Source organism: Aspergillus saccharolyticus (genome assembly GCF_003184585.1).
Source record: "Aspergillus saccharolyticus JOP 1030-1 unplaced genomic scaffold BP01scaffold_48, whole genome shotgun sequence".
In the NCBI taxonomy this organism is placed as follows: Eukaryota; Fungi; Ascomycota; class Eurotiomycetes; order Eurotiales; family Aspergillaceae; genus Aspergillus; species Aspergillus saccharolyticus.
The window spans coordinates 41,027-59,409 of NW_020290658.1; the positions used below are offsets into that span (position 1 = coordinate 41,027).

The 18,383-nt window shown below is 55.4% G+C and overlaps 6 protein-coding genes and 1 non-coding gene across 7 annotated transcripts; 3 read left to right on the forward strand and 4 right to left on the reverse strand.

Moving 5' to 3' along the window:
- Positions 1 to 667: 667 nt before the first annotated feature.
- On the forward strand, positions 668 to 2,249 carry stm1 (putative telomere and ribosome associated protein Stm1; the record flags this gene model as incomplete). The annotated part of the gene is made up of 5 exons (XM_025576993.1): positions 668 to 688; positions 992 to 1,010; positions 1,209 to 1,379; positions 1,433 to 1,577; positions 1,697 to 2,249. The coding sequence occupies 5 exons, from the start codon at positions 668 to 670 to the stop codon at positions 2,247 to 2,249; spliced, it is 909 nt and encodes a 302-aa protein (XP_025427329.1).
- Positions 2,250 to 3,558: 1,309 nt separating this feature from the next.
- Positions 3,559 to 6,475, reverse strand: BP01DRAFT_395144 (putative glutaminase; the record flags this gene model as incomplete). Its single annotated transcript, XM_025578378.1, has 5 exons — positions 3,559 to 4,459; positions 4,507 to 4,637; positions 4,687 to 5,692; positions 5,751 to 6,162; positions 6,216 to 6,475. The coding sequence occupies 5 exons, from the start codon at positions 6,473 to 6,475 to the stop codon at positions 3,752 to 3,754; spliced, it is 2,517 nt and encodes an 838-aa protein (XP_025427330.1). The 3' UTR covers positions 3,559 to 3,751.
- Positions 6,476 to 8,097: 1,622 nt separating this feature from the next.
- Positions 8,098 to 10,127, forward strand: BP01DRAFT_426419 (uncharacterized protein). The gene is made up of 3 exons (XM_025579795.1): positions 8,098 to 8,783; positions 8,864 to 9,085; positions 9,168 to 10,127. Exons 1-3 carry the CDS (start codon positions 8,433 to 8,435, stop codon positions 9,891 to 9,893), a joined length of 1,299 nt encoding a protein of 432 aa, XP_025427331.1. The 5' UTR covers positions 8,098 to 8,432; the 3' UTR covers positions 9,894 to 10,127.
- A 19-nt stretch (positions 10,128 to 10,146) lies between these two features.
- dbp8 (ATP-dependent RNA helicase DBP8) lies at positions 10,147 to 11,985 on the reverse strand (the record flags this gene model as incomplete). The annotated part of the gene is made up of 2 exons (XM_025578379.1): positions 10,147 to 11,341; positions 11,432 to 11,985. The coding sequence occupies 2 exons, from the start codon at positions 11,983 to 11,985 to the stop codon at positions 10,252 to 10,254; spliced, it is 1,644 nt and encodes a 547-aa protein (XP_025427332.1). The 3' UTR covers positions 10,147 to 10,251.
- A 236-nt stretch (positions 11,986 to 12,221) lies between these two features.
- BP01DRAFT_t291 lies at positions 12,222 to 12,312 on the forward strand. Its single transcript has one exon. It is a non-coding gene; the product is annotated as a tRNA-Pro (tRNA).
- Positions 12,313 to 12,638: 326 nt separating this feature from the next.
- BP01DRAFT_418775 (anion exchange family protein) lies at positions 12,639 to 15,144 on the reverse strand. Its single transcript, XM_025579354.1, has 5 exons — positions 14,719 to 15,144; positions 14,425 to 14,573; positions 14,251 to 14,338; positions 13,684 to 14,180; positions 12,639 to 13,620 (listed from the first exon to the last, which is right to left on the reverse strand). The coding sequence occupies exons 1-5, from the start codon at positions 15,126 to 15,128 to the stop codon at positions 12,713 to 12,715; spliced, it is 2,052 nt and encodes a 683-aa protein (XP_025427333.1). The 5' UTR covers positions 15,129 to 15,144; the 3' UTR covers positions 12,639 to 12,712.
- Positions 15,145 to 17,120: 1,976 nt separating this feature from the next.
- Positions 17,121 to 18,156, reverse strand: bbp (putative zinc knuckle transcription factor/splicing factor MSL5/ZFM1). The gene is made up of 3 exons (XM_025570769.1): positions 17,846 to 18,156; positions 17,573 to 17,786; positions 17,121 to 17,512 (listed from the first exon to the last, which is right to left on the reverse strand). The coding sequence occupies exons 1-3, from the start codon at positions 18,003 to 18,005 to the stop codon at positions 17,236 to 17,238; spliced, it is 651 nt and encodes a 216-aa protein (XP_025427334.1). The 5' UTR covers positions 18,006 to 18,156; the 3' UTR covers positions 17,121 to 17,235.
- Positions 18,157 to 18,383: the final 227 nt, after the last annotated feature.

An 18,383-nucleotide genomic window follows, 5' to 3' on the forward strand; every position in this document is an offset into this window, starting at 1 on the left:
GGACATAACACCCAATGATGAATTCCTGGGGGAGGAGGGGGGGGGATCTATCAATTGCTATAGATAGGCGGGAGAGGGAGGGTGCAGGTCCTCCGTACCTTAGGTATGCTCTCGCTTACACTGAGAAAACCAGCCTGGAACGTAGTCATGAGTCTAGCCACCGTCTAAATTCTCCCACCACCTACAAAGATGAATATGCCTCACCCCCATGATCGATGATGACAGATTGCCAGCTTCCAATGGATACGGCAACAATTAACATTTGCAGCTTTCGCTTCTTCCTTAACCTTTGAAAGAAGCTCCCCCAGTCCTTGAGCATCATCAGGGCGTCATCCGCTGGCCGTTTACCCTAAGCCCTAGCTCCTTTGAACCAATCATGGTGCTCTTTGCCGAATTCGCTTAGCAGCAATCCGCGCCTTACCGTATTGGGCGAGTGCAACCACAAACGTTGCCTCCATCCACCGTAGTCAGTCAACCCCTTCACTCCGACTACTATCCTCTAATCCCCCCCCCTCCCCATCTCATTTCCATCTCAAGGAGAGGCCGGATACCTATCGTCGTCTAGGTTTCTGCCTGTGTCGACCATCCGTCACCCGTTCAGTCGGACCCGAATTGCTGCGATAGTCAAGAGCCTTCCCCCGGAAGGCCCCGCATAAAACCAGGCGTCATGGCGGACGTCCGGTCCAAGGTGCGTTGATTCTGCTCGTCATGGGGGGAGGAGAGCAGCTGCTGGCGACAGCTTGCCAGGTGATTGGGAGCGAGCACCACCAAATTCCGCGTCGATCCGCTCGTTTCTAGAGATCCTGGGCCGAAAGAACTGAGCTGGGAGGTCTTCTGCAATGGAAGAGAGCGAGCGGGGTTGTGAGCGAGGGATTTGACGAGGTGCTCCCGGTCCAATTCGGTTGCCCAGCGCCCACACAAAGAAACTCCCACCGCAATCATTTGCGATCAGACAAGTCTAGCTAACATTTACTTTTGTGATGCATTACAGAACCTCTACGAGCTTCTTGGTAATTCTCGCCCTCTTCCATCCTGCTTTCTGAATTCACCTTGCCCTGCAAGAATGGCCTCGTGCGACTTGCGGTTCGATCCACAGTTCGGCAGCCATTCCTGCATCCATCCATCCATCCACCTCTCCAATTCCATCTGCCCTGCTCTATAATGAAGAAACGATCAATGTCTAATCTCTTGCTCGCTCTTGCGCACAGGCAATGACCCTGAATTGGACCCCAACAGAGAGCCTGAGCCTCCCACGAGGGCTGTAGACAGACCCGCTCAGCGTGTTGGCAAGCGCGATGCTCCCAAGGAGGCCCCCAGCAGCCAGCCCCGTGCCGAGAACAACGCTCGCCGTGGTAACCGTGCCACTGGCAACGAGGCCGGTATGTGACCTTATCCCGACCGCATCCCACCCCGACTGACTTCGATCGGATAGCTTTCCGCGACCGCAACGCCGGCCGCAACAACAACCGCGAGAAGGCCGTTGAGGACCCCAAGGAGGGCCAACGGCACGGATTCCGCGCTCGTGGTGAGCGTGGTGAGCGTGTCCGCCACGACCGCCAGTCCCGCACCGGCCAGACGTAAGCACCTTCTCTGTTCTTTGTATACTGCCGCCCACCGATTTCCTTGCGATCCTCGTCCTGGATTTTTGGAAGGGGGGCTTCGACACTGGCCCACAAGACTAACCATGCGTCTACAGCGACACCCGCAAGCAGGTGAACCAGGGCTGGGGTAACCAGAGCGGCGACAAGACCTGGGACGATGAGAAGGCCGGAGAGGACATCGCCCACAAGGACGAGAACGAGCCCCAGACTCCCGCCGCCGAGGAGGAGCCCGCTGACAAGTCCAAGTCCTTCGCCGACTACCTGGCCGAGAAGGCTGCCCAGGAGGACCTGAGCGCCAAGCCCGTCCGTGCCGCCAACGAGGGCACCAAGCTCGACAAGAAGTGGGCCGCCGCTAAGGAGCTCAAGCCCCGCGAGGAGGAGGAGGCCTACATCAAGGGCAAGGAGGACAAGTCCAAGCGCGAGAAGCAGCGCAAGGAGAAGAACTTCCTCGAGGTTGACATGCGCTTCGTCGAGGCCCCCCGCGGTGGTGCCAACGGCCCCCGTGGCCGTGGTACTCGCGGTGGCCGCGGCGGCCGTGGTGGCCGTGGTGGTAACAACACCAACGCCCCCCGCCCCAGCGCTGCTGCTACCACCGGCGCTTCCGTCACCGTCGACGAGAAGAACTTCCCCAGCCTCGGTGGCAAATAAATGTGTTCATGCCTAACCTACACAACGTCATGTCCCATGTGTCAAATCTGCCGTGTGTGTGCCTTGCTCGCGCGCGCGTATATTGTGTGTGTTGTTTTATTTTAACTAAATAACTCACCGGTTTTCCCTCCAAAAAACGAAAATTTTTTCTTTTTTCCAATCTTTCAAAACATATTCCTTGTATTCGCTGTAGCTACTTAAATCCTACGTACTTATTCTCCAGATGGTAGTTTAATGGACTGTAGCTGTATTTATTGTCTTTGCCATGCAGTTTGTTCTCGAGTCCATCATGACCCAGGGCATGACCCTGTCTGAAGCAACCTGACCATCACCCCCATGCATGGGAAGAAAACCCACGGCAACGAGTATATGATACAGGAGAGACCCCAAACAAACCAAGCAACATGCCGTGAAGATAAACACCACCCCCCCCCCGACAACCCCCTCTATTCTAGTGTAGAAATTCCTCTCCCTTAAACGAGTAAATATCTATCCCCAGAGGTACCAGAACGGGTGTCTAGCTTTCCTCCTCCTCCTCCTCCTCCTCCTCTTCCTCCTCTTCCTCGTCCCCAATTTCGCGCGTGCAACTATGCGGTAAACTCAAACCAACACCAACTGCAAGACGCTTTGACTTTCCGTTCCGGGATCGATAGGGAGAAGAGGGGAGAGGCCATGGATTGGGCTGGGGCATAATCTACGAGCGTCTTCCTCTCCTTCTGGGCTAGTTTGATTTCGTGGAATGAACACCTCTGATCCCTAAGGATGGGACTCTGAGAATGGTGCCACAAAGAACGGAGTCCCGTGGGATATATGCCTAGAGGGGTATGTGCGGTGTACGGCTGTAAATGTGTGTTCGTCGGAGTATAATACAATAATAGTCATCGGGGTTATGGAGAAGGGATCCGCATCATGGATGGTGAGGGGGCCGGTGAAGTGCAGGACTCCTGCTTGCATACATCATACCAGCTCATATCTATATCTACAGTGGTTTGTTTGCTTGTGGATGTTCTGTATGTGGAAAGGCTACGACAATGTGGTATGGTGGACTATGTTATGCTTTGTGTGGTTTGGGTTGAGTTTGGGTTTGGGTTTGGGATGGGGGTCTTTTATGTATGCAGATGTATGTATGATATAGGAAATAATCATGAGGGCTGTCGGCCCGGATTCAAGGACCGCGGGGGTTAGGTGTGTAGGTGACGGAAAGGGGTTTGCTGATCAGTTCACTCACTTATGTGGCCGTATATTCTCGTTATGTTTGGATACGGACTACAGGGGAAGTGGAAAGGGGAAGATGAATTCGATGGGAGAAGTCTCACTTGCGTGGACGGATTGTCTAGAATCTGGAACTATGCCAAAGCGGTAGTGGACGTCAATGACAGGAAGCTCTCTTCTGATAAAAACCAGTAAGCTTGATTGTACCAACCATCTCCAAATATAGTGCCGCTGCCGCGAGTCAAGCGTCTATATGTAAGGGAGACTAGAAGGAATGAAGGAGGTCCCCGCTACAGCTCCGCGCGCAAATACTCATCGCCGTTCCCCAGGTTCCCGAGTTCCTTAACCGCCCGAGCCGCCGCCGCTTCCCACTCGGCCAATGTATTGGTCGAGAACGAGTCGGGCTCTGTGCCGTCGAGGAAGGATAGCCCAACCATTGCTTGTCCGCCGCAGGCCCGCTGCAGAGCCAGAAAGGCGAAATGACCGCCGATGACGGGTCGAGCGTAGAAGTTGGGGCCGGGAAATTCGCCCTTGCCCTCGGTGTTGTGCAGGTCGGTTAAAGGGAGATCGGTCACCGTCTCGTTGACCCATTTGGCAACGGACTCCAGGATCTCGCTGCGGACGTCCTCGCTGGCGACCGCCATAGCGAAGAACTCCCAGTCTGTTTTGGTATAAAGGTGGCGGCTATCCAAGGGAAGGCCGTACTTCTGTCGGACGTTATGATACCAGATCGATTGTCGCTGGTAGATGTGGCGTGGGACGAAGCCGTGCTTCTTGGTGTTTGAGGGAGGCGTGAGAGGCTTTTGACCAATCTTATTGGATGAGGAAGGGCGGGGAGCGATGTCTGTTCCCTCCAGGTGGAAGCAGAGCTGTGCGTCGGCATAGAGGTTGTAGATTGTCGTCCATGATCCGTACCAGTCGTAAGCGAGTTTGGCGTGAGTCTTGTCTCGAGACATGCCATATTCCTCCCACCTGGCAATGTAGGTATCCGAGATGTTCTGGCATCATTAGCTACTGTGGTGGTGGAAATGATTGCCAAATTTACCTTGTAATAGGTGACATCGGTATGGTAGCCGGCCACCTCGGCCAACTTACTCATCGCATTGATGCCGATGATACCCTTCAAGGCCAAGTTGGTCTGCAGAGCAAGCCAACCGGCAAAGTCGTCCGTGGAGACTGCCAAATGTCAGTCCACTTCTATGTGAACCTTGTGATAGTCACTTACGTTGGTTGGCAGGTTCAAGGGAGAACTCCACCAAATAGCCCGTCCACTGGTCCCACAGGCGATAGCTACGCTGGATCCATTTCTCAGCCAAGTGCTCGCCTTGCGTTCCACCACCCCATTTGCCATCTTGGTGGTCAACTCCATCAAGCATCTGAAGATTGACCAGAGGGAATTTGCCTTGGCTTTCTTCAGGCAAGTCAGGAGATTCGCCCTGTGTAGACCAGATGGATGTTGCAGCAGTATCCTCCGAGTAGCGAAGGGAGTTGACAATCGCCAAGCCCATAATGAGAATATTACCACACTCTTCCACCGGCATATACTCGTCATTCCCATCTGGGTGGCCCGTGGCGTTGGGGAAATGCGTCCCCAGATCATGCATAGCGTAAGTATTGGGATACTGTCCACTCAGCATGTGCTCAATCAAGGGCTCCAGTAGATACGCGAGCCATCGCGGGTTGGTGTACAAGAAGAAGGGGAACGCCGGGAAGATCACGTCAATGGTCTGGAAATTGCCGTTAGAGGAGATCTCCTTCAGAAACAGAATTGGGTCGTCTGGAGTTCCGGCGAAAGTAGTTGCGCCCATGACCTGGCGCGCGGAGAGCGCCACTATGTCGACATAGTCATGAGCCCCTGATTGGTAGGCATCTTTTGCCAGCTGAAGGGAGTAGTTGGAAGCCAGACGGCTTGCATGGGAGAAGTCGTTGTAATGAAAGCTAAGCAGCGCCTCGACACTGGCGAACCACGACTCCCACAGGGGGCGCATTAGGGTCAACCCGCGTGCGGATGCGTACTGGACAACCGGGTCCTGGATCAGTGCGAGGGTAAAGGTCACACTGTCACTTGTATGGCCATCCTGGGGCGAGAGGACGAAAGATTTGGAGAAGGCGAAGACCGGCTCCCGATCGCCAATGGCTCGAAAAGCATCATCGTTGACGTTGTCCAAGACACCCTGAGTTGAGAAGATGCTTCTCACGGCAGAGGCCTCTCCGGATTGATATTGGACACCCTAGTCGATACATTAGCACGAGACTGATCCCAATAGGGCATAGGGTCCAGGGACGCACGGCAGGACCAGTGAAATGCAGAGTACCCCATTCTGCGCGGTCTCGTATTTCTGATAGCAGCAACTCAGACTCCCGCTTGAGACGCCATCTGCGTAGTACTGGCTTGCTGTCCTCGGCGGCATATCCATCGTATTGCCAGGTAATTTGGCTGCCCGCGTCTCCGCTCACCCAGCGCCCATTAATATCCATGTATACATTTACACTTGCGTTGCCATGGACATGAACTGACACGTAGGAGGCGGGAATCGACTGCCGCAGAGTCGATGTCGGGGTGATAGGAGAGAGGAAGGATACGAGAATCTCAAGCGAGTGATGACCCGTGGTCGTCGCAGAATCGAGACGATACGTTAAGTTAGTGGTGGAGGCATCGTAGTTGGCTCCGAGATAGGTTGGATACTCGATTTGCGACGATCTACCGAGCGGCAATTAGGGTTTGGTGGGAGCAATTATGCGATGAGGACCTACCCCGACAGTGATTCATGAGGCTTGCCTAGTAAAGGATACACAGCGCCTGTGCTGGGAACATGTGCCATGAGGGACAAACCCAATTCTTCTCCGGTGTAGAAGATGGGCCATTTGGACCAGGGCTCATCCCGGGCATTGCCCAGCCAGGTACTCAGATATGGATTTCGCACGATCAAGGGCAGAACTGGAGGGGTCAAGCTGGAAGCGATACTCACAGTCGCCTGAAGGGCGGCTGTGAGTGCCACGAAGATAGAGCGCATGGCGTGACGCGCGACAGGAATGGTTTGATTCTAATGGTAGGCCAATACTATCAACGAGACACGGGATGCAACGATAGTGCTGCCATCTGAAGGTCTTCGAGAGATGAAAGAAGATGCAGCGAGGTTCAGGGATGATTCGATGTTAGAAGTTCCGACGATGATGCAATCAATCCGCGCGTCCACCGACGGATCTGCGGGGAAGTTGAAGTATAAATAGCAGGGATCGACAGGGTAATGGAGAGGTGATGTCCGTCTGTCAGAGGGTAGGTTACTCGATATCCAAAGAGGAAGATAACAATCGCGACTGCAACCTTAGAGCAGGATCCTAGAAGCCAAAGTGATGGAAAAGATGGAGGAAGGGGGAGGAACTTGCGGGGAAAGCTGGGGAGAGCCAGTGGAAGGGCTGAGGTAAGCCGTGGTTGCTTTTTCCACCTTTAGAGGTAGGATTGAATGTACTTATGCTATCCACATATATATATACATATATATAGAAGCAGGAGTATTGAGATCTGTACCTATGTCTAGTACTTACTACCTTCATTGCCATGAGCATGCATAGAAACAGTTCGTCCACTTTACTTCAGTCAGGCTGCCTCTGACAGTCTGCATTTGAAGATATATTTCAGATACGAACCTCTGAGAAACATTATGGTTTGATGCCTAAGATCAATATAGTGTCTTGTCTACATACCCCGCATGGCCCAGTGAAGCAATAGTCAAGGTGCATGGTTCCATCATAGAACACTTTTGCGCTAGTATATAGAATGGGGGGAACCTTTACCGGCCTCCTCTCATGGATATGTTGAAAAACAGAGCTTACTAAACTCTATTGTCTCAACCTCAATCACTGATGCTATATTAATGCTGGAGTAGCCAGCAGCAGAGAATCGCATTGAGTATGGGGCACACACAGCATCGCAGCCAACCCACAAGTTATGAGCCTGAGGCAAGCACACTCATGCTCCGCTGGAGATGATCATCTACGGTACTTCACAACCCGCAGTATGATGGAAGCACGAGATCAACAACTGCAGACGAATTCGCGTGCTTCACCGAGTTTTCGGGTCACAGAAGATGCCACGCCACCAATCCGAGTACACTACTCTCCCAGCTTGTCTGCGAAGTGTAAACCAGGACAAAGAAACCCGGTGCGTTGTAGGAATGTTAGACCTTGGAGAGTATGCAGGCTGCCAAGGTCTTCGAATCTTAAAAGTCGCAGTTTCGCGACAAAAGCTGCAGGACCATGCAAAGACCAACGCCACTTGCTTGTAGGAGCTATATGCTGCCAATATTCGAGGTTGACACGCGCTGGGCAGAAAACCTCCGACGCGGCCGAGCAACGAGAAAGATACAGCTAGAAAACATCGGTGAGTTTGCAGAAATGAGTTCCCAGAACATGATTGCACAATTGCATTGTACCAAGGATGAAAAGTAGTCATTCTACAAGTACATACTCTTTAGAATGGGATTGAACCGCCAGCCTCCCTCTTGACGCGTGGGGGAGGACGATTTAGTTCAGTTACTACTGTAAGTTTTCGCCCGCAAGGGGAGCCCCGAGACTCCGACGCGGAGGACCACAACGCGCGCCGAATCCACCTCCACCACCACCACAACTAAACTACCACCAATCCATCCCTCCTCAAATAACTTAGCCATTGACTCTTCTGACCGAGTCTGGCTTCTTTGTCTTGACTCTACCCTTGCTTCCGCCCCTGTCTAGAACCGGCTGACCTTGCGATTTGGCTGTTATACGCACGTGTGGGTAAATAGTTAGTTGCTTGCTTGGTCGACCAAACTACTACTTTATTACTACACAACACGTCCACCACACGCACCCACAGACATACAACCTCCCCTTGAAACACAACACTTCTCTTTTCTTCCCCAAAGTCTCTCTACCTAAAGGCCCTCGGTACATCCATCAGGAGTACCATTCACTCCCTCCCCCGCACTCGCCATGCATTCCACCGCATCAGCACATACCAGTCCTGTCAAGGAGGGCAGGCGGATTCTCGGCGAGAAGACGGCCAACGCGTGCCTGTCGCCTCGCCACGCCTCGCTCTCCCCCACCAAACGGCCACTTTTGGAGGTACCGTCATCGACGACGACGACGTCTCCTTCCAAGAAACTTCTTCCGTCGCCTCTATTTGCCGGCCACAAACGCACCATTGACGAGGTGGACGGGGCGATCGAGCATGCGAGCACCACTTCCCGAGAGCGCGCGCTGGGCCCGGCACCACTACCCCTCGCAAACCACGCGCAAGATGAGCTGACTCCGGAGGTTTCTGCGCCTTCAGTGGACATCTTGGTAATATTTTCCCCCTCGACGAGTGTATTCACGGCCCTCTTCCCCCTGGGACATAGCTAACATGTAGTCGCGTGACACAGTCTCAAGCCGACGCGACACTATCCCCCGAGGGTGAAGGTCTAGATCTAGAAACTCAACAACACGAACACCACGAGGAAGACGTAGAGCAACAAATACCAACACCAGCCCGACCCGCCAAAACCACAACCACAACCACACAACAACAACAACAAATAACACCACCCACCACAACGCGACCCATCCTGGAAGACCCAGCGACGCGCAAACGCTTCATCCAAGAGGTACGTCCAATTATCACCTCCCCCCCAAACCTCCAAGAAAAGCTGAGGAAATAAAACAAAACTAAACCTCCATGGCAAACAGAAAGCAACCCTCCTCCGCACCCGCCTCCAAACCGCCAAGCGTCACGTCCGCGATTCACAGCAATTCGACCGTCGTCTCTCCGAGCTCGAAGCTCACAGCCGGAAATGTCCCCGATTATCGCTTCCCCCCAAGAGCCAAACTCAAGCTCCAGCGCAAGCACAGATCCCCGCGCCTAAAGACTCGCAACGAATGGTTGCTGCTGCTGCTGCTGCTGCTGCTGCTGCTACTGGTGGTTCTACTGCCGGCCCTAAGACCCCGGCTCCGGCGGCGGCAGCCCTCGCGCCGATCTCTACGCCATGTCCTCTCCAACCACGCGCCCCGGAACTCAATACCTCGCCTGACAATCTAGCAGACGCAAAAGATCACCACGCGTCGGGGCTGTCGTCGCCGCCCCTGTCGACAGGCAATGAAGCCTCGGCTTTCGAGGACGAGGAGGACCCAATGAAGACTCCGACGCAGAAGATGTATCGCCCCGCAGCAGCAGCAGCAGGGGGAGAGGCGGCGTCGCCGATGCAGTTGAGTAGCCCGCCTGCGACGGTGTCCCGCCGGAGAACGGGGACGGGGGCATTGCTGGAGGATAAGGACGAGGGGATGAGTCTGCCGGAGAAGCAGCGGCGGGTATCGCAAAAGGGGGATGCGGTGGATGGGTTGTTGAAGTTGATGGGGACGGTGGAGCAGCAGCAGCAGCAGCAGCAGCCTGAGCTAGTAGAGACACGGACGGGGTGAGCCCAATCATCGAGAGAGGTAGTAGCCCTTGACTGGTTATGTGGTGTGTAGAGTTGACCGATGGCATCCAGCCCGGCATCTCCAGGCTCATCACAGATCAAGGCTTTCGGTACTGCGGGACAAGTAATGTACATAGAACCAGGGAGAAGCCGGATGGCTTTTGCGACAGAAAAAGAGAGACAGAGAGAGAGAGAGAGAGAGAGCTAGTCTTGCCAATCATGATACCCTTCCTACCTCCGCCGTGTTCTCTTGAGTCAATAAACATAAACCGTCATATTCAATCGCGCTAGTATATACAATGCACCCTCTAACCCTTCCTACTATTATACCAATAACCCTACCAACAACAGCGGAAAACCTACCGCACCTTCTTCAACTTATTCCTCCTCCGTCCCAACACATCCCTTCCCTCATCAATCTCGCCCGCAGCCTCGCGCTTCGCCTCCCCAACAACCTTAAGCACCCCATCCCTAACCACCCTGGTCTCCACACTCACGCCCTCCTCTTCCCACTCCACCATCTTCCGACCCACCCGCTCCTCGATCGCCAGCACCAACCCGACGTCCCGCTGCCCGACTAACGTGACCGCCTCACCCTTCCTGCCGGCACGCGCCGTGCGCCCAACCCGGTGGACATAATCATCCGGGTTACGCGGCACATCGTAGTTGACGACCAGCTCGACGGCGGGGATGTCCAGACCACGCGAGGCGACGTCCGTGGCGACGAGGATGCGGGCGGCGGCGGCGCGGAAGCGCGCGAGGTTGGCGTTGCGCTCGCTCTGCGGGAGGCGGCTGTGCAGGGAGGTGACGCGGTGGCCGAGGCGCCGGAGCATGCGCTCCAAAAGGTCGGCGGTGGCGGTTGTGTTGGTGAAGATGATGATGGCGGGCTTGGCGACGTTACCGTCTGTGCTGAGCAGGACGTGCAGGAAGGCTTCGCGGTGGGTGAGCGGCACTTGCAGGTAGGTTTGGTGGAGGGTGGGCGGGATGGAGGATTTGTTGGCGGAGGCGATTTCGGTGACAAAGATGGGGGGTTTGGTGGGAGACGCTTTGTTTGTTGTTGTTGTGGAGGAAGAGGACATGGATTGGAGAGCGCGGACCTCCGGGGTGAGCGTCGCGGTGAAGAGGAGGGTCTGGCGTTCTGCGGCGCTGGGGACGGCGCTGAGGCAGACTTCCACGTCCGGGAGCATGGAGCCCGGCCCCGGCGACAATAAGCGGTCCGCCTCGTCGAGGATCACCATGCGCACGCGCGAGAGTCCGCGCACCGTGTCTTTTCCGGAAGTTTGGATGTGGTCGGCGAGACGGCCCGGGGTGGCGATGACGACGTGGGGGCTCTGCGACAGGGCCAGCGCCTGCGAGCGCATGTCGGTGCCGCCGGTGATGAGGACGGGTTTCATGCTCTGCGGGGCGGAGAGGGCTTTAATCTGTTCGTAGATTTGGAGGGCGAGTTCTCTGTTTTGCTTTAGCTACTTTCTTCTTGAATCTTCTCCTTCATCTGCTGCTGTTTCTTATCTTCCACCCCGGCCAAAAAAAAAGTCTTACCTCGTCGGCGTCAACACCACTCCAAAAATCCCAAACGGATCCTCCGCCCACTTCTGCAACAACGGCACGGCAAACGCAATCGTCTTACCGGAACCCGTGCGACTCCCACCGATACAGTCCCGTCCCGCCAGGATCTCAGGGATACACGCCCGTTGAATGGCCGTCGGGCGACGTACCGCCATCGTCGTCAGCGAGCCGACCAGCCACGGCGCGACCTTGAGATCTGTAAACGAGGAGCGGGCGTCCTCCAACCCGGCGGCGAGGGCATCCTTGATGAGGACCGGGTTCTCGTCGGCGGGGGTTCTGGCTGCAGCTTCCTTGGCGACGTCCTCCTTGCGTTTGATGCGCGAGAGTGTAGGCAGGGGAGCCGGGAGGGGCGCGGCGACGTAGGAATCGGTGGAGGAGTTGGAAAGGCGTCTGCGCTTGGGGGCGCGCTGGTCCTGGTTTGATGGCTGGATGGTGACGCCGCCGTCGTTGTCGGTGTCGGAGCCCGCCTCTGATTCGGACGAGGAGTGATGGTCCAGGACAGGTTCGGGGGACTGTGAGGGCGCCATTTTGGGGTCTGGGTGGTGGGTTTAGATCAATGTGCAGCAGTTGCGCGGCGCTTGACTTTTTTTTTTGGTGTCAATAGCAAGGCAGAATTGCTGACCGCTCTAGGCGGTGTATCTATCTAGCTCGTTCTGGTTAGTGTCGAGTGTGACTTTCTACACAGTATAACTCTATTTGGCACGTGCTGAGGACTCTAGCTCATGGATCATTTTGCCAAAGACCAAGGCATCAAACATATCAAGCCCGGGTGGTCTAGTGGTATGATTCTCGCTTAGGGATACAAACCCAAGCATATCTGCGAGAGGTCCCGCGTTCGATCCGCGGCTCGGGCCTTGACTTGTCCAGTTCTCTGGATATCTCTTTTTGCTTTTGCTGTTTGTTGGTGTCTCAAACTCTTTTTCAGTAGCTAGAGTCGCAAGCAAGCCCTGTCGCACGCATGATGCGGGTTGTTGGTGTCTTATCTGGAGTCAAGGATAGATAGCCCGACATGATTGAGAGTCTTGATCTGCACAATACCACCCACTCTCGAGCAATATCTTTCTGCTTTCTCTTCTTGGGCAGCAGGCCGGTCAAACTATCACATAAACATGCTACAAGACATATTGAACCGACGCACATACGATCTCTAGACGAGTGATATATGTATGTATCTATAAACGGGGCCAATCGAAACTTTTATCCACCAGTTAGCGTCCAACTCCAACGCTACCCCTTTTAGAATGTCTACAGCGATCAATCCCTAGCCCCCGTGGTACTCCTCCGTCGCACCGCGGACCTCTGCATCTCATACACCTCCCCCCTCTCCAAATCATCATCCACCACCGACTCTGACGAGCTCTCCTCGCGAGTGACGGCATCAAAGACCCCATCTCTAGGGCCGCCCCGATTCTTCGAGGAGGAACTCGCCCCCTCATTCGCCGCCAACGCATCGGCACCGAACGTCTCCTCCAAGCCATGCGTCCCGCCGACGCTTTCCATCGTGAACGGACTGGCGGCCGGCCCATCCAGCGCCGCCAGCTCCTCGGCGGTGAACCACCGCGGAAATAAGAAGGAGCGCACGGGGATCAACAGCAGAATAATCACGGGGAAGCCGATGGCAGCGATGGTCTGGGTGATGGCGAACGTCGCGCCGAACCCGATCAGCTCGGCAATCACAAACGCCCAGATGGCGGGGCGGCGCTTGAGGCGCTTGAGTGGGTTGGACGCCGGGGTGAGGCGGCGGTCCTGGGCGAGGAAGATGAGCTTCTGCGTGATGCCGTTACCCTGGAGGGCCTGCACGCCCATGATGAAGAAGAGGCCAGCCAAGACACCCTGCGGGATCAGATGGACGACGATTAGGAGCGGGCCGGTCATGGTGCCGAGGGTGAGTAGACCCTGCGCGAGGTTGCTGACGCGCTGCTCGACCACGTGGTCGGTGATGCGGATGGCCTTGCCCTTGTTCGTGTCGTCCTCGTCGGCGACGTCGCGGGTCACGCAGAGTGCGGCCGTGTGGAAGGGGGCCTGGGGGATCAAGCCGTTGGGGAAGGGAATGCCCAGCAGGCCGGCGACGAAGGTCGTGAGACCTAGGAGCCATAAGTCCCAGTGAAAACCGGCGGGTTTGCGGAGCGGAAACTCGGTGCCCTGGGCGATCAAGGAGGATACTAGGTAGACCTGTGTCAGCCAACATCTAGCTCGCCGTATCTGCTATCGATTTTGACACCCACCGTTGTGATCGAAATAAAAAAGGATGGTAAGTAGGATGGCGAAGGGGATCGCCAAAAACACATCCCCGACGCTGATATCCCAGAAATGAACCAACCATCCCCGATCAGCCGTGGGGAAGAAGGCCTTGCTCGTCGGCAGAGTCGCCACCTCGACCTCCCGCATATGGCCGATATGCACGAAGCCCGTAAAGAACACAATGGTCAACGGAGTACCGTAGTCCTCCAAGAACTTGCGCACGAATCGCTTGAAAAGACTACTGTTCCCCAGCTCGCCGCAGATCCACCCGCTCATGAGCACCAACAAGGCGACCATGATACTCAGATAGGCGGAGGTCTCGCCTGCCGAGCCCCACTGTCTAGTGAGGACCTGGATGCCTTTCTGCAAGTAAATGAACGCGACGTAGAAGCCGAAGATGTCGCACGAGAACCGCGTAACGTAGGTCAACCCATTACAGGCGTTGGTGATAGCCAGCAACCAGTGCATAATCAACGACCATCTGACTGTTTCAGTCACACCGCACTTATATCCACCACATGAAACCACACCTAGGGCGGAGGATAACTCACATGCCAATCCAGCACATGAAAGCCAGGTAGTTCGTGCCTCTCGACGCAATGATATCATAAACCGTGTAGTTGAATACCGTGATGGGACCTACCACCATTAGCACTGAACATACATCCCTCCTCCCTTTCCACCCCTATCACAAGGGGGGGGGGGAAGAACAGACAAAAACCCACCAGTAACCCCGACAATAACCAACGGCTGCGCCGCAAAGACCGAAAACACCACCGCGCCCAACACCGAGGCCAGCAGCACCTCATTTACCCCATAACTCTGGTTGGTCTTCTCAAACATGTCCAACGAGAAAGCCAGCGCAGGGAGAATACTAAATCCTCGCGGTCAGCTGAAGTTGCAGATCCAATATGCATTGCAGACAGAGAGGTCTCTTCCCTTCTGAGCCTATGAGCCGGAGGAAACCAATCTCCGAGCCTCAACACCCCCCTCAAAACAAGGAAGAAAGAGAAGCATACTTAGCAAAGTACATATAAATCGTTGCCGGCACGACGCGGTAATCCCACGCATCCGTCCAATCACTCCAGTAATACGGCGCCCGGCGCTTGACGTCCTTGACCATTCCGCGAAACAGATGGACGTGGTACCACTTGTCGTCGGCAGTGGCAGAAGCTGTATTATCATAGGGATTTTGTCTTGTCGCTGTGCCTATCTGGTGGTGCTGGTGCTGCTCTTGTTGACGCTCATGCCCAGAGCGGAGCGATGAACTGCGCCGGGTGCGGGATTGGGGTTGCGATTGCCATGGTTTGCGATGGGAGGAGAGGGACGGGGAGGGGGACGTGGCTTGATAGCCCCCTGAAGCTCCTAACCCAGTCTCTCCAAGGCTTCTTCCGGGGTTTACCCCGTGGATGTTGTCCCCGCCGGTCATGGCGGTTGTGGTGGAGGATGAAGAGGCGGGTCCCTCCATTTAACTATGGCTGGAGGTTCTTCGTGTATCTCGCTGGGAAGAAAAGCAGGGCAAAGCTTGAACTAGGAACTGGATGGCTGACCAGATCAAGTAAACCTCGACTGGGCTTGACGAATCATGGCCCAATCGTACAATTGATGCGCGAGGGCTCCTGGAAGATGGCTTCGAGAAGGAAAAGAATATGATAGATTTGCGCCTCTCGACGAAATTGCGGAGAAAGCTTCTCCGCCTGAGGCACCAACAATGGGGAGGCCCCACACACGTCACTCGGCTTCTGCTCCTCGGCAGTTCATCGGGTTTCCACTTTCGACACTACGAAAAACATGAAGAAATAACAAAAAAACATGTTCAAGATTGATTAGCTGGTACACTAATTGACTACGAATGGAAGAAGCAGCTGAGCCATTGTCAGCCTAATCCAGACTGCACCCGCCACGTGAATCACCATAGTATCCTGCGAGTTTTGGGCAAGTTCCATTCCAGGTCCACCGACTCTCATAAGTCATTTTCAGCAAATGAAATTAGCGGATTTCATCGCTGCGACATCAGATCGCTCAAGCAGGAGGGGGAGGGGGAGGAGGTTGCTCGCTCGGAGGCTAGATCCCAGTCAGTAGGTGTGCTTCAAGTTGAAATGAACAGAACATACCGGAGGAGGTGGACCCTCGCCAGGAGGAGGAGGGGGAGGGCTGCCACTGTTGCCAAGATACATCGAGGGCATGCCCGGAGGCGGAGGCGGTACACTCAAGCCAGGAGGGGCACCGGGAGCTCCCATGCCGGAGTAAGAGGGATACCCTCCGTAGCCATACGATGCCTGTCCACCCGGGGGCGGGGGAGGGGCAGCTTGCGCCTGTTGCCACGGCGGTGCAGCTCCAGGAGCACCATATCCACCGTGAGAGCCGTAGCCGTAGTCGCCGCCGCCATGACCACCGTGACCGCCGCCATGACCGCCCCGACCTTGAGAAGCCCATGGAGGCGCACTGCCATGATCGCGAGGTCCGTAGTCGTCGCGGCGCTCGCGGCGTTGCTGCCAGGGAGCCACATCGCTGGGAGGAGGACCACGCTGCCACGGCTTCACATCACGGTCATCGTAGCCCTGATCGGGTCCAGCCTCGATGCGACGGGGTACGTGGCCGTCCTCTCCAGGAGCACCGCCAGACAGTTCTTGCATAAGTTGCTGCCAAAGTTAGTGACATGGACATATGATACCGAGACAAAAACCTTACCTCCATCTCCCGGTCAACGGCGTCTCCGCCACCAATGGCTCTGCGGCCGCCAGCGCCGCCGCCGCCGCCATAGCCGCCGCCGTTGCGCCAGTCAGAGCCTCTCTGGCGGTCAGGACAATCCCGAGCCATGTGGCCTGCATTACCACAGACGCGACAGATGATGTTGGCGGTGAAGTTGCGCTGTTCAGGGCAGTCGTACTTGCGGTGTCCGATTTGACCACCTGTGCATGTTTAGAGTTGAAATGCAAAACAACGCCACCGAAACTTACAGTTCTGGCAAGCCTGGTTCTCGTCGTCACGGAGAGTACCGTTGAGGGCAGCCAGCTCACGCAGCTGGTTCCGCTTGAGCTCATTCTGGCCTTCAGGGATAGAGGCAGCCTAGATCCCATGAGTAAAAGTGTTGTCTTTATAGAAGACAGAAGAGAAACTCACCGTCTCAATGACATTGTGCACCAGCTTCTTCGCCTTGTTAACTTTCTCCTCGGTATCAGCCATAATCAAACAGTGCAGATCCTCCTCCTGGTTGCTGGCATGAGCGGCGTCAGAGCGTCCCTTTCCTTCCTTGACGGAGCCTTTGCCACGGATCGCAATTTTAGCGCCAGACTCAGTCTCCATCTTCTTCAAGGTGTTACCACGAGGACCTATGAGTAAGCCAACTATGAAAAGATAGCGCGAAAGCCTAGGTGTTAGTTCAAGCTGTTTCCTTCTCGAAATGAGGTGAGGGTAATGAGCAAAGGAGCAGAGTGCAACATCAAGCAGCAAGAGGGTTAGCAAGAAGCGAGCTGGAGAATCCCATCGCCACGGCGGGCGACGTCGTCATCAGAAGCCCGACTCGAGCACAGAGGTCAAGTAGGAATACAGAGTACGCAACAACGGTTAGGAGTTAGAGGGTTAGTTATCATACTGAAGTTAATCTCTGGATAGTCATTCACAGGCACGTAGACCTTCTCCTGAGTCTTAGTGGGACGTCTGTAGTCAGAGGGCGGGTGGTAGTTAGGAATGGTCTTCATCGCCTTCTCGACGAGCTTGTGGCGCTCGTCCTCGAGACGCTTCCGATACCGGTATTCCCTTGTGTTTACACGTCTGCCAAAGTTATCGTACTGGGGAGGAGGGGAGGGAGATCTAAGCGTCCAGCAGTTAGCACCCGAAGAATGAAGCGGGGAGTCGGACGAAGTGACAAACCTGTCGCCGTCCGCTGGAACCACGTCGTTGATTCGCAGCTTCTGGCTGATCTCCTCGATACGCAGATGCAGCGTATACGCCTCCAGCTGTTCGTTGGTGAAGTTGGCCATGATCATTGTGGGTAAGCCCATGAGACCGGCAGCCTTGTTCTCCTGCGCATCACCCCAGCGGTTGCGCTTCTTGCGCTTCTTGACACCGTCCGCGGGAGGCTCAGCTAGACAGTATCAGTGTAACTGTTTGACTGTGGATGGTGTTGAGTTGACAACAACTCACCTCGGACAGGGCTGCGACCGCGCTTGTAGGCGCTGTCCCCAGCCGCAGAGGCCGGTGTCGCGGTGCGACTCTCGTCCTCGGGGGCCTCGTCGCCTCCGAACCGTCTCCGGCCCAGAGGGACGTTGTTGGAGCCGGTGACTCCTTGGTTACGCCAGGCCATGTCGCTGTGGTCAGTAAAGGTCGTCAGGGTGCGTCCGGTAGACAGTAGACCTCGAGTCCGCGAGGAGAGGGAGGGATCGAGTAGTCGGAGTACAAAGGCCAGAAAACCGGCCTCGGGGAGTGGCAAGAGCTTTTCACGTGGCTGCCTGACTAAGCCAGTCGCGCCTTCCACCGTCCCGGGCCTCATATCTACTTCACCTCAACCTCTCCACTATCGTAATTATGTTGGGCTATGGAGTTTTCCGGGGGAGAACCCCCGGACCCCCCTTTCTTTCAGCTTCCCAGAAAGCTCATTTAGTATATCGGGCTGTGAAGTTTTCCGGGGGAGAACCCCCGGACCCCCCTTTTCTTTCAGCTTCCCAGTAAACTCATTCTGATT

Coding starts and splice junctions, on each gene's coding strand:
- BP01DRAFT_426419 (XM_025579795.1), top strand. CDS start 8,433: ATGCATTCCACCGCATCAGCACATACCAGTCCTGTCAAGGAGGGCAGG. Junction 8,784..8,863: donor CGCCTTCAGTGGACATCTTG/GTAATATTTTCC, acceptor CGCGTGACACAG/TCTCAAGCCGACGCGACACT. Junction 9,086..9,167: donor GCAAACGCTTCATCCAAGAG/GTACGTCCAATT, acceptor CATGGCAAACAG/AAAGCAACCCTCCTCCGCAC.
- BP01DRAFT_418775 (XM_025579354.1), bottom strand. CDS start 15,128: ATGACCGGCGGGGACAACATCCACGGGGTAAACCCCGGAAGAAGCCTT. Junction 14,339..14,424: donor GGTTATTGTCGGGGTTACTG/GTGGGTTTTTGT, acceptor TAATGGTGGTAG/GTCCCATCACGGTATTCAAC. Junction 14,181..14,250: donor TTCATGTGCTGGATTGGCAT/GTGAGTTATCCT, acceptor TGAAACAGTCAG/ATGGTCGTTGATTATGCACT.
- bbp (XM_025570769.1), bottom strand. CDS start 18,005: ATGGCCTGGCGTAACCAAGGAGTCACCGGCTCCAACAACGTCCCTCTG. Junction 17,787..17,845: donor CGGTCGCAGCCCTGTCCGAG/GTGAGTTGTTGT, acceptor GATACTGTCTAG/CTGAGCCTCCCGCGGACGGT. Junction 17,513..17,572: donor GTTCCAGCGGACGGCGACAG/GTTTGTCACTTC, acceptor CTGGACGCTTAG/ATCTCCCTCCCCTCCTCCCC.